General features: G+C 45.9%; 1 protein-coding gene across 1 annotated transcript; it reads left to right on the forward strand.

Annotated features, from left to right (window-relative positions):
- The first annotated feature begins 3,880 nt into the window (after positions 1–3,880).
- Positions 3,881–9,643, forward strand: LOC307228853 (complement C1q tumor necrosis factor-related protein 6-like). The gene is made up of 3 exons (XM_079998679.1): positions 3,881–4,013; positions 6,182–6,374; positions 8,254–9,643. Exons 2-3 carry the CDS (start codon positions 6,194–6,196, stop codon positions 8,799–8,801), a joined length of 729 nt encoding a protein of 242 aa, XP_079854805.1. The 5' UTR covers positions 3,881–4,013; positions 6,182–6,193; the 3' UTR covers positions 8,802–9,643.
- The last annotated feature ends 4,258 nt before the right edge of the window (positions 9,644–13,901 follow it).

A 13,901-nucleotide genomic window follows, 5' to 3' on the forward strand; every position in this document is an offset into this window, starting at 1 on the left:
GTCACCACGTCCATGACTGCTGGAAACCTTGCCGCCCAACGCAGCTCGGCTTTTTGTTCAGCTCTGCCAACATCATGGCCCAAGGCACTCGTCGGCTCCTGCCTGGACTCTCCTGCCAAGGTTGTCTTCCTCTCTCCAGCCATCAGACCTCTACAGCGTATACCAGAACACTGCAGCACATCTGGTGTTGAGCTAAGTATCAACAACCCTCTTCAACCGCTTCCCATCATCTGATTCAGGACTGGTTGGTACTCGCATACCATCTTTGTTCACAATCATTGGTCAGATTCATTCTTCTGGAAGCATCTCTTCTCCAACCCCCAACATCCGAAACCCCCGATGCCTGACTCTCTATCCATGTTCTGCCAGGGATTTAAAATACATCCGGACCCTATATGTACGGACCTCTCCACCACAGAAAGACCAACAACCCCTTCTGTCCTTAAAAATCAGTGCCTCTGCTCTCAGTGTAACTTGTTCCTGTCGAAGGTTTGAAGTGATAAACCATAATGAACCTAACATGAGAACCCTTAAAATATCACATCTCCGATTAATAGTCAAGTCCTGAAATTGACAAAGCTCTGGCATCCCTGCCCACAGCTCCTGGTTTTCCACTTTGCCCCATTCGTGTTACATGGAATGTGTCTTGCACACCAAGGTCACCTGGACTTGGAATCTGAACATCGTTGTAAAATCGAACGGACGAGGTACAGAGGGGGAGACCTGTTCTCCTGGTGTCCTCCGCTGAAACAGTGTGAGACCCCCATTCCTCCTTCGCTGAGCTGGGCACTCAATGGGGGACACGGATACTGAGAAGGACGGTGACCAACGCCTCATTGTGACCGGGGCAACACATTTCCACTGTGCTCCATCACACAACTCCACGGTTCTCCGACTGCTCCTTCTGCCATGAATGTGAGGATGGGAATAACGCTGACAGGACGTTGCCTCCGCTGATTACGGTACGCGTGACCTTTGAGAGGAAAGCAGTATTTGGATGTGTATTTTCTGTATGTGCGTTTAAGAGGACATGCAGTATAAACATGCAGTCCCATTCCCCCACAGAAAAACACACACACACACACACACACACAGACAGAAACACACACGCGCGCACACACACACGCACACATTCCATCTGAAACACACATACAGACTTAATTATAGAAGGCCATTCCAGAATTGAATATAATTTAAAGTGGGTAAAAAAAATGGCTGGCTGGATGGAGAACGGAATAAAAAGGATGGTTGGTGTGTGGTGCTGGAGGTAGCAGAAGGTCCACATGTGTCATTTGTAGTCCATTTTCAAGGACAGCAGTTTGATGGTCAGCCTTCACCTCCATCATCTTAAAATGGGACTGTGTGTGTGTCTGAGCATGTTCCTGGCCATGCGTTAGAACGCCGATCAAAACAAAGAGCTGCAGCTCCACAGATTGGCCCACGTAACCATGTGACACACAAGGGTCAATAAAACACGGGCCATCGCTGACGATTCCTCATAGAGTGTGGCTTTGGGCAAAAGAGCTTGACGAGGAATGACAAATGTGTGCTCTGTATAATCAGCTGGTTTTACCATGACATCCCTTTGTTTCGCTAAATTTTAAAACAGTTAAACCTCAGCGCTAACCTGTGAAATCAGACAGAGTTTGTCACACAGTTTATGACCGAGGCGTTTATCTATTCTGCACAAATCTCAAGTTGACATGAAGTCAAGTTGTTAGCAGTTTCAGGTAGATGCCAGAGCTGTTCGAAAGAAGGACGAGGAAGAAAGAAGATGAAACAGTCTTTATTCATCACACATGCTTGCACACACGCACATGCTTTTGATGGTGGCCGGTGAAATGGATTTTCTGCTTTTGACCCATCCTGGCTTGTCCTTCCTCTGGGGGCACAGCATATGTGGACGCGCCCAGGGACCAGGTGATAATTGTCCATTGCTGGTCAGACAATGATGGGTGCATGTCTTTGGTGGGGGTCCTTACTGACGTGAGGTGGAGGAGAGAGCACAGGGAGAACATGCAAACTCCACACAGAAAGGCTCCTATTTGGGAGATAACCCGCCGGAGCACGGTGCCAACAGCGCCCCAGGCGGGAATCAAACCCAGAACCTTCTTGCTGTGAGGCAGCAGTGCAATGCACTGCGCCACCGTGCCACAGGAGACGGTGGGACCAGGATATTTCCAATGGAGAAAATATATACTACTAAATACTATTAATATTTATTTGTTTTCTAAATTATTTTTCTTCTTCTTCTAATAATAATAATAATAATAATACTCAATGATAATACATCACATATTAACATGTTGACAGGGACAGAAGATGACCAGATTGGCTAAAACAGTGTGGGATGATTAATGTCCTACACTGTGGGTTTATGTGAAGCCGTGTAAAGTACTTACATTTCTTTGGCAAACACACATTGGAAAATAGCGGGACTGACTCACGACTGGCTGTAGTGTTCCAGAAGGAGTAGGAGGGAAGGAGAACATCTGATATGCCCTATTTGGCTGCCCAGCCCTGCTTGTTCCCCATTACTGTCTTCCGCTGGGACTGAATAATGTCATAACTTCTCCCCATAAAGAGAGGATGAAGGACTTCTGAAGAGGGAGGAGAGGAAGAAAGAGAGGAGGGGGGGGTAATTTTTAAAAATGCCTCCTTCCTGGAGTAGCGCATATATTTACATCACAATGAAGAGAAAACAATATGTACAGCTTATAATACGGAGAGGGGGAGATTGGCCAAGGGTGCATGGAAAGAGAGAGAGAGGAGAGAGTTATTTCTTTAATTAATTAAATTTGTTTTTTATGAAATTGGCTTTTGGTACATAATTGCAGTTTTCCAAGTTACAAAAAGCCGTCTGCGTGTGGCTGTAAACCAGGGTTTGTCGTTGCTATAACTATGTGATGCTTGTGGTGAAGGAACTCGCTGCGGGCCCAGGGCCATGGCACTTGGTCGGATCGCACTGAGGAAAACCCGTCGTGATTCGAGGGTCGCTCCGAGTCCGCAGTGTCCATTGCCAGGTCAGGGCACTGGAAGGCAGTTTTTCCTTTACCTCGACTTAATGTTCTGGGAAGAAATGATGTATAAATAAAGACATGTGTACTTGAAATGAAGTATCTTATATGTATTTTTTGTTTTTTTTTCCACATGAGCATTTCTCATGCTCATGTGTTTGACCAATCACTGTGGACTTACATCATTGAGTGTTCCTCTTGATTCGTATTGTTTAAATGCCCCCCAAGAACGGTGTTTAAACAATTACGATCCTTCCTGGATCATGCAGTGTGGACAAAAAAAGATAGGGACGGTTCCTCCAAAACTTCTTAGAACTTCCTGCAGTGTGAAAACATCTTCTTTGAAGGATTGTCGTTTTTGGGGTTTTGTAAAATGCAGCACGAGTTACAGTATTCCGAGTTTCCCTTAAACGCAGCAGCGGCTGGGGTTGTCTACGTGGGTTGTCTGTGAACGCTGTGCGGTCCACACGCAGCAAGCGGCTGGATGCAAATTCATTCAGAGAGACGAGCTTTCACTTTGAAATAACTTCGGATGATGATGTCACAAAGCGCCAACGGTTTTTCACTCATTTTTTGTTTCAAATGTAGATTGAAATTGATCAAACACATCTGAAACGTCCCGGTTTTAACGAGACCCAAACCGTGCTGTGCGTACTGCGGTGGCCGTGTTTTAGATACTTTTGGACCCCCTAATAATAATAATAATAATAATAATTAATGATGATAATAATTTATATATATATAAATCGAATCTAAAATATAACAAAGAGAATGAGGGTGGAGAGGAGAGAAAAAGAAAGAGAGAAAGAGCTTGGGCGGGAGAGAGAGAGAGAGAGAGAGAATGGGGCGGAGAGAAAAAAGAGAGAGGAAGAGAGAGAGAGAGCGAGAAAGAGAGAGTTCTGTGTCTTTTCCAAGGACAAGGAGAGAGAGAGAGAAACTCCCAGCTGTTTGACATCGCTCCAACAACACCTCCCTGCCGCTGTGACACTCCACCAGGTAAGATCCAAAGCTCCGTCTTAATAGAATGGAAGCTCCTGCAGAACCTTTCCAGTTAAACCTCCCAACCCGGCAGCTTGCAGCCTTCCCTGCACGGTGCACAGCGGGTTGGAGGTGTTTTCGCGTTCTTTTTGTTTTTCATGGTTTTTTGCACGACACGTTTCAAACAATAATACAAGATGCAATCGACTGGTGTGTGATTCCGACCCGAAGCTGCAGCCGAGCGCTGGCGCACAGTGCAGACGTGGCTGCTGGGCTCATTATGGGATTGCTGCTGCCTTGTGGGAGGTTATTGTCCCGTCCTTCAGTGCAACTGTTTGTAGACCATGTGATCCAAAACAAGCGAAAAAAAGAAAAATAAATCTATACTAACAGAGTTAAATCAGGACCTTGAATGTTTTTTTTTGTTTTTTAATCAGCCCAACCCTTCAAAATAAATAAATAAATACATAAATATTGTGCTCTTACAAATTAATCGTTAACTCGAACAATGCTTTATATCTTTGTATCTCCACTTAAAATTGAGCTTAAAATGTACCACCGAGAATCTGAACAAATGGGGTCTGTGTCTGAATCTCTATCAAACTGAGGGTCCTTGATGTGAAACCACAAAAACAATGTCAATCACCACAATAACGAGGACATTTATTTCAGCAGGTCGGGATCAGGATTAAACTCACTGTTGTTGGCAGTGTAGATTTTGGGGACTAGCGCTCGAATATTTACTGGAAAATATATTTCTTTCTCCCGGAACATTAACATTGCGTGTGTTTGTAGCGAGGGACATCCAAACCCTGTCAAGGACTATTTAGCTCTTTAAGCCCGAGGCTGTTCAATCCAAATTCGGTTTTGTTCATGTCCCGCGGTGCCATCACTGATGAGGCGCGGGGTTCCAGCTCCACTAGAGCCAAACAATCAGGAATAAGTAAATGTGTAAACACACTTGACGACTTTAAGGACATAGGAATCTCGTAAAAATTTCGGAGCCACAAATTTTCAACAACTGACCTTGGTCAGCGCATTTTACCGGAATAAATTAAACTCAAACTAACGGCAGGTGTGTGTGTGTGTGTGTGTGTGTGTGTGTGTGTGTGTGTGTGTGTGTGTGTGTGTGTGTGTGTGTGTGTGTGTGTGTGGTAATATACAGAATATTACAATATCTTCTATTGACACCAACACTAGTGACTGGCAGGTTGATGAAGGAGAGTGATGAGAGTGAACATGACTTATCCCAGTTGGTTCTGGTCTATGTGTATGTTTCAGATGGAATGTGTGTGTACAAACATATCAGTTTGGTATCGGTTCGGGCAGATACTCAAGATTTGAGATCCGCAGTCAGTATCTGAAAAGAAAAAGCTGTGTCGTCTCTTCCCAGCAGTATCCATTGAAATTTTCCTTGTCTTTTTCCATATCTTCAGCGGAGAAATATTTGTTGCATGGACTGTCAGTCGGCTGTGGCTGGGGCCACCTTGTTCCGTCAAACCCAGCCTCCCCCAGTAAGGACCCCCACCAAAGAGTCCCCAGAACACCATCATGGCTTCGCTCTTGCCTTTTGAATGAATCGGTTTAATTATATTCGGCAGCTGTAAAAGTATGAAATTGAAGTTCTGGCACCGATCAGATCGGATCAGCGGGCAGGCGACACCTCTGCGACAAGACAGTTCACGAAGCTCGGTGTTGCTTCATGGGCAGATGCAAACAGTACAACCCACAGGCATTTTAATAACAGTCAAGACTCAGCAGGCGCTCGCAGCGCTGGGTTATCCAATCTACCGGGTCGATGCAGAACACCAGACGCAATGATATTTATTCCTTTTTGGATTTGAGATTCTGCATAACCGTAACTATTGGTGTTGATGGAAAATGGGGAAGCACGGGATGGGACTAACATTATTATATATATTACCACGATGTTACCCTGGAGAGTCGTGCCAAGACTGATGTAGACACGCAAGTTCCAACCGTCACGCTGTCTCTGTCCATCGATATCTGCTGCTTTTGCACTTGCGTTCGTTATCCAAAATTGCCCAGGTGTTCTCCTTCTCCACCAAAACCATCCAGAATTGCTTTTGTGGATGGAGTACACCCGACCAGGCTCCTACTCCTCAGGCGTGCTAAAACAACATGCTAGTATGCTTCTAAACAATCCCTACTCTTTATCTACCCAGGGTGCTGTCGCCATGTTGGGGGCGTGTCTCAGCCTGCTTTTGCTCCTCCCCCTGGCCCGCTGTGTCCCCTCCCCCTCCAGACCCCTGCCCCGGCTCTGCCGCCGCTGCTGCGACCACCTGGAGCCGCCGGCGGCGTCCGCCCCCTACCAGCTGCCCGAGGTCCGACCCGTCATCAACATGACCATCCTGAAAGGTGAAAACACACATGCACGCACAAGCACAAGCACACGCACGCTCACACACACACGCGGACATCGCTGGACACTCGCCAGTCTGGTTCTGACCCTCAATTATCCTTAAAACTGCTTCCAGCTCCCAGAGGGGAAAAGGATAAACCCTGGCTTTGGGTTAGCACTGCAAGCGGCGAATCGCTCGCCTGCACATACACACATTCGCCAGGTGGTACAAATGCATCTGTGTTTATGCACAAAAACACACCTGCCAAATCTGTGTCCCTAGACATGCATACACAAAGGAAAGCGTTTCACTTCCACTGCTCTGTTTGTGCGCTAGTGTTCATTATAAAGTGTTAGCAGTTTAAACTGAGGAACCCCAACTTCAATTGTGGTGCAGAGCAAGCAAACCACAGGGTGGAGGAGCAGCCTGCCAACTTTCTGAACTCTCGGAAACCAGGAAAGCTATTCCTGGTGAAGGGGCAGAGGTTTCAAACGCAGCTCGCAGATGGATCCTGAGCAGCCAGAGATAAGCACAATGAGGGGAACCAACACACACTTTGAATGTCGACTACACTTGAATGTACATTATCATTCAGACCAGACCAAAATATCCTTTGGACTTGGACATGAGGCTTGCTTTGTTGTTTGTACTTTGCTGCAAGCTCTTGGCATCTCACACACACACACACACACACACACACATACTGTATACTGTGGTTTTCATCTCATTTCATCTATGTTTTTCCAAAAAAACAGGCGCATCTCAGTTCGGCTGGTTGAATAAACATCACTGGAAGTTTGAGACAGGACAAGGCTTAAATAGAAAAGGGTTATAACTTTAAGATTATAGACTTATTTTCTGAAAATGAACGTACATGTTTTTGATAGTTATAAGGAATGGTCTTGAAACGGAACAAGGTCATTCCTTAAAAAAAAAAAAAAAATGGGAGTATCGATTCCCATTCCAATTGAGGATAAAAAAAAATCTCGCCCAACAGCATCTCCCAGAGGCAGCTTCATACATTATATGACACGGTAAGCAATGAAAAATGTGCAAAATTCCAGGTTCAGGAAGTAAAAGCCTGCCATGCTTTTGCTTCAGCCTTCAGCTCTGATCAGCTGATTATACTCATTGCTTGGACCTCCGGGCTGCGGCGATGGCAGAAAATCCACATGGTTGATGCAACGACCCAGAGTGGGACTTAATTTTCTGAACGTGGACTTTCCACCTCTGAAGTGGAACTCTGGGGATTCCAGAGTGCTCTTGTTGCTGTTGTTGGAGGATCATATATGGTCACTCAGTGTGGCGAAGCCCCTGAGCTGTTGTTGCCCCATGTGTTCACCCTCCACAGCCAGACAGATAAACATCCATTTTGAATCAGCTCGGGAAGATTATTCCCTGAATCAATGGCGCTGATCTGGGGCCACCGGGACACAATCCTTAACTCCTATCTGATGGGCTCCGTCATGGCACCAGGCGGGGGGGGGCAGGGCAGGACGTTTCACTTCTCATGTGGAAATCGGGAACAAGCTTTCTGGGGGGTTGAGCTTCAAACGAGGACATGCCAACTCAAAGCTATTCATGGTCTAAAGTGCTTTTAGCAAGGCAGTTCGGTCATTGAGTTATATACAGACAACGAAGAATCTACATAAAGGACGCATAAAGTTGTGAAAAGGGATAGGGGCTCACGATGTCTGAGGTGTTTCCCTAAACCAAAGTCTGAACTATCACAATCATTCCTTGGCAAATGATCTGTGTTAATTGATTTTTCTATTGTATTATTGGTTTCAAGTTATTCATAAAAAAATAAAAATAAAGATGTAAAATTGGTGTTTTGGTAAATAACTCCAGGAAGACAACATCCTTGTTTAACTTGTTCCTTCCAATCTCCTTAGGTGACAAGGGAGACAGAGGGGACAAGGGCACACCAGGCAAGCCAGGTCCAGAGGGCCCCCCTGGCTTTCCAGGACCCTCGGGGCCCAAGGGCAGCAAAGGCCAGGCGGGGACCCCGGGAGACCCCTGTAAGACCCCCCACTCCTCCTTCTCGGTGGGACGCCGCAAGTCCCTGCACAGCGTGGACTACTACCTGCCGCTGGTGTTCGACACAGTCTTTGTCAACATCCACGAGCACTTCAACATGTTCAAGGGCAAGTTCTTCTGCTACGTGCCCGGCATCTACTTTTTCAACGTCAACATCCACACGTGGAACTTCAAGGAGACCTACCTACACCTGATGCACAACGACAAGGAGCAGGTGATCCTGTACGCCCAGCCCAGCGAGCGCTCAATCATGCAGAGCCAGAGCGTCATGCTCAGTCTGGCGCTCAACGACGAGGTCTGGGTGCGGCTCTACAAGCACGAGCGGGAGAACGCCGTCTACAGCGACGACGTGGATGTCTACATCACCTTCAACGGATACCTGGTGACGCCCGGCATCCAGTGAGAGCTGGAGCAGGGGAGGAAAGGAAAAGAGGGATGGGAGGGAGGAAAGAGAGGGAACATAAGTGGACGATGGCGGAAGGAGACAGCGGAGAAGTTTCAGGGTCGGAAGCACTCATTCCCGTCCCAGACGGAGGCCGACGTGTCATAGATAGGAAGAGGAAGTCGGGAATTCAAAGTTTGGTGCTAAATAAACACTTTTTTTTTATAGCAAAGGGATCAAGGGACAGTACTTCCAATTAATTTTGCTCCAACAAGGACTGAGTCAATTCAAATAAGTGATGTGAGAAAGAAGTGAAACATGCTTCCGAATTTCGGGAAAAATGACACTCGAGTTCAATTTTCAGATTCAGGTAATTGCTGGGTAATCATCAATCATGGGTGCAGATCTTGGGGGTAGTAGCAAATATTCAAACGAGAACTTTGAAGGCCGAAGTGGAGAAGGGTTCCATGTGAACAGCAATTGAATATGGGTCAGTCGGTCCTAAGAGAATCGTTCCTTTGCTAATGCACCTTTGTAAGGTGCATTAGCAAAGGAACGATTAGGGTTTCATGTATTCTAGAGACAATTAACTGCAGAGCAGTTGACTTCATGTAAATAGTTGTAAAGTAGTAAAGTAGTCGTCCCCCGGAGCTGAGATATGATATGACTCATTGATTTTTGAGCTGGACTGTTACTGTGTGCCAATCAAGAAGCCATTTTCAGTCTGGTGACAGTGGATGGGATCTTTGACGCCCCCACATCTAAGTCCCATTTAATTTTTTCTTTTTTTTTTAATAAATAAATAAACGATTCTGTTCTTCATTGGCCACTGTGGCCGCTGACATTAATAAAATGATCTAAAAGCAGAAGCAGTGAAAAGCAGTGCTGTGTTCTTTTTTAGGTTAGGGCTTGATGTCACGTGAAATGAAAATGAAAGTGTCACTTCTAGATGCTTCAGCATAGTTTGATTTAATACTTACTTAAATATGTTGGTCGTGCAACAACTCACCAAACAGATCATTGGTTGGGATTTGCTTCTTTTCATTATAGGATCGAGAGGCAGGAAAGGATTTGTGCCATGTTCCTAAGATAAACCTTCAGAAGTTTCTAAAGGGAATTCAATTAATAAGACATTAATAGGCTACCATCTTCGATCAACCACTTCCTCTTGAAGAACTCAGGAAAGCTCTCTTCTCTATGCCCAACAATAAATCACCTGAATCAGATGGCTACCCAGTGGAATTTTATAAACCCTTCTGGCCACTTATCTCCCCATTATTCATCAGAATGCTTACAGAGGTCAAGTCAACCTCCACCATGAATCCGCTCTTGAATAATGCTCATTTTGGTTTTGCTCAAACCCAATAAGGACCCAACCCTCACGTCCAGTTATAGACCCATAAGCCTTATTAATTGCGACCTTAAGATTATAATTAAACTAACCACTAACCAACAGAATTGAAAAAGTAAATCCATTTATAATTTACCCAGACCAAACAGGCTTTGTCAAAGGCACTCATCCAGCAATATGCGTTGTTTATTCAGTCTGATCAGCATATCTCAAAAGAACAACTTTAATACTATTATTGCCTCTTTGGACGCCGAAGAGTTTATTGTTCTGGAAGATTTGACAGAGTTAATTGGACATATCTCTTTTTAATCCTCAACAAATTTGGCTTTGGAGAATCACTCATTCAATGGATCATCTGCTTCCGTCATCACCAATGGTCACACTTCACAGCGTTTCACTTTACAACGTGGCACAAGACAAGGATGTCCGCAATCCCCTTTACTATTCCCCCTCTTTATTGAACCCTTTGCGGCGGCCATCCATCAAAACAGTAATATCGTAGGCATACAAACAGGAAACTCTGTTCACAAATCAGTTTGTATGCAGACGATATCTTGTTGTACATACGGAACCCAATATCACCGGAGGTGTTCAATCTTATATCTCAATTCACAGCTATCTCAGACCATTCAATAAATTGGACTAAAACCACAGTCTTACCACTCAGTGGGGGAGACTGCAAACTTCCCTTAACCATCACAACAGGCAATATTAGATACCTTGGTATTGATATCTCCACTAATCTGTCAGATTTGTTTACCCTTAACTTCACTCTATAGCTCAAATCCATTGAAGAAGATCTCATTCGATGGAACAATCTACCCATCTCAATAATTGGTAGGATAGCAGCAGTGAAAGTAAATATACTTCCAAAAATAAACTATGTATTTTCAATGACCCCAGTGCAACCAACAGTACATTCGTTTAATACTTAATAGTCAACAAATTTTATTGGAAATACACAAAACCGAGAATTAAAGTAGCAACACTACAGAAAAACAAAGACTGTGGAGGCCTAGCAGCCCCAAACTTAAGATACTACTATCTAGCAAACCATATTCAATATATAATTAAATGGTTACAACCAGAGCAACAATTGGCCCATGTATGGTGAGACATTGAGCAATCTGAATGTCAGGAGTTATCATTATCTGATCTCCCATTCCTTACTGAATCAATAAGGAAACATAATTGCTTTAAAAACCCATTTATCGCAACAACTCTTGTCAGCCTGGTGGAAATTCCTTAAACTCACCGGTCACACTCTATCTCCAAATAAATTCACGACAATCTGGCACAACCCAGATTTTCTGGTTAAAAACAGACCAATAATCTTTAGGTCTTGGAAAAGACTAGGAATAACTCATCTGGAACACATTTTTGAAACCAATTTGCTTCTATCCTTCCCAACCTTAACCCAAAGGTATAATATCGGTGACCCCAGCTTCCTTCAATCAGTCTCTAAAAGTTAAAATCAAATTGACAAACAACATCCTACGACCACCTCAAATGATTGAACATCTCACTCATATCCGTCACATGAAAAATTTATTTTCCAGAATATACAAACTTTTATTAAAAACAGATGACACCTTATCTTTAACTAGAATGGAAGGGGAAAGAGACCTTGCTGTTCCCACCGATATCAACCTGTGGAAGCTTATTTGCAACAACACCATTTCTATGAACCGCAATTCCAAAATGCAACTCATCCAATATAAGATCTTGTACAGAGCCCATATCACGGAACACAAAATGTTCAAAATGGGTTTTGTGGATGAAGACATTTTCTCTCACTGTTCCCTTGATACCAAGGATGACTTTTTTCATGCCTTCTGGCTCTGCCCACCTATCCTAGCATTCTGGACCAACATCACCAGGAAACTATTAACCCTTCTGGGTCGCAGCATTCCAGTCTCCCCATCAATGTCTTCTCGGCGACCTCTCCTCAGTCGACCCATCACTGAAACACCACCAACCCATTTTGATTGCCTTAACAATTGCCAAGAAAACAATATTACTCATTTGGAAAAAGAGAGATAATCTCACCACATCCCAATGTTTACAGTTATTAATAGATTACATCTCAATGGAAAAACTATTGGCTATATCCAAAAACAATGTTGATTCATTTTATGAAATATGGGCTACTTTTATCACTGACATAACTCCATCATTTAAGAAGAATAAGAATCTTCCTAAGTCGGTTTTGGGGCATGTGAGGGTCCTCCTGGTCTGCTTGGGCTCTGCGGTTGGGTGGATACCCGGAAGGCTCTGGGGACATCCGTGGTGCGTAGGCCTGTGTTCGTGGGGGATCCCGGGGCCCCACAGGGGAGTTGGGGTGTCTGGGTGGTGCCGCCCGCTCCTTTACCTGAGTTGAGCTGGCCTGTCTCCAGGGGTGGGGGGGTGGACGTGCAGCTGGCGTCCATGTGTTGGTTCGGGGGGGGGGGGGTTGCTGGTTCGGGTCTCGGCCCTGTGGTTGTCGGGTTGGCGCGATGCTGGGGTTGCCCGCCTCGTGGGTGGGGTGGCTGGGCTTGTACATCCTTCTGCATCCCATGGAGGGAGGGATGGGCCGTCGTGACAGGGCTGGTTAGTCGTTCCGTCTGGTCCTGTCAACCAGGGTCCTAAACCTGGCTGGCTGTGCTAGGTGCGGGGCTCACCATGTGGCCTCCTTTGGTGGGGGGCGGTCTCCTGTCATCACACTGGGCTGGATACCTGTCCTATGGCGCTCTCGGTGCGCTGGGCGCTCGTCGCTGGGGGGTTGGGCTGTGGGTAGGGGTTCCATCTGTAGCCCTCTGTTATGTGGTCCGCATGCTCGGCGGCTGGGGGCTGACCTGGGGCCTGACATCAAGGTGCCCCGCGCTGAGCACACGCTGCTACGTGAATTGGCACTTGGCACTCACGCCGGGTGTGGCGTCTGGTCGGCTGCGGTGGGGCGGGACTCCCCCTTGAGCGGGGCATGGGTGGGCACGGGAGTCCTGCTGGCTTGCCCGCAGGGCCGGTGGCTCGCTCAGGGTGTTGGTCTGTCGCCATTGGGATGGGAGCCGGGCCCTGCGGTCCGTGCCTGGCGCCTGTGGCCCGGGCTCTGTGCCTGCAGCTGCGTTTTGTGCCTGCACCTGGGGGTTGGTTGTATGTGTGCGCCCCTGGGGTGCGGGGTCTCCTCGTGCTCCCTGGGACTGGGTAATGCTCCTCGGGGCTGGGCGTGGGGGTTGCTCCATGGCCCTCTGGCATCTCTGGGGGCCCAGGGGTCTTCTGTGGCCGCAGGGCAGGGTACTCTTGGCTTTCCTGCAGCTGTAGGGTGTCTACAGGGCTGCAGAGTTCGGGGGGCTTCGGGGCCATTTCCGGTGAGGGCTACCACTTCTAGAAGGTCTGTATTATGTCGCGGCGCCTCCATGCAGCAGAAATGGCCATTATGTCCACCATTATGATGATAATAATAATAATAATAATAATGATAAAAGTAATAATAATAATCATCATCATAACATAATAACATTAAAGAATAAAGAGGGACATGGAGTCACCTTGTACTCGATGTTTCTCTCTTCAGCATGAAAAGTGAAAGGAAAAACAGGAGAAAAGGTGAATTATGCGGAGAAAGATGAAGAAGGTTTAAAGATAAATCAATATTTATTCCTGTGATGTTGTGGAACAGATATGAATGAGCAGCAGCAGCTCATCACCGGAGATGGGACCAGCTTTGTTTCTACACAAGCGTTCACAAAAATACAAATAAGAAAACAAATAATAATGAAATAAAATAAAATAAA

The sequence above is a fragment of the Zeus faber genome (assembly GCF_960531495.2).
Source record: "Zeus faber genome assembly, chromosome: 4".
In the NCBI taxonomy this organism is placed as follows: Eukaryota; Metazoa; Chordata; class Actinopteri; order Zeiformes; family Zeidae; genus Zeus; species Zeus faber.

Excerpts from the sequence above, each read along its gene's own strand:
- LOC307228853 (XM_079998679.1), top strand. The coding sequence starts at position 6,194 with ATGTTGGGGGCGTGTCTCAGCCTGCTTTTGCTCCTCCCCCTGGCCCGC. Across the intron at positions 6,375-8,253 it reads CAACATGACCATCCTGAAAG|GTGACAAGGGAGACAGAGGG; the intron begins GTGAAAACACAC and ends CAATCTCCTTAG.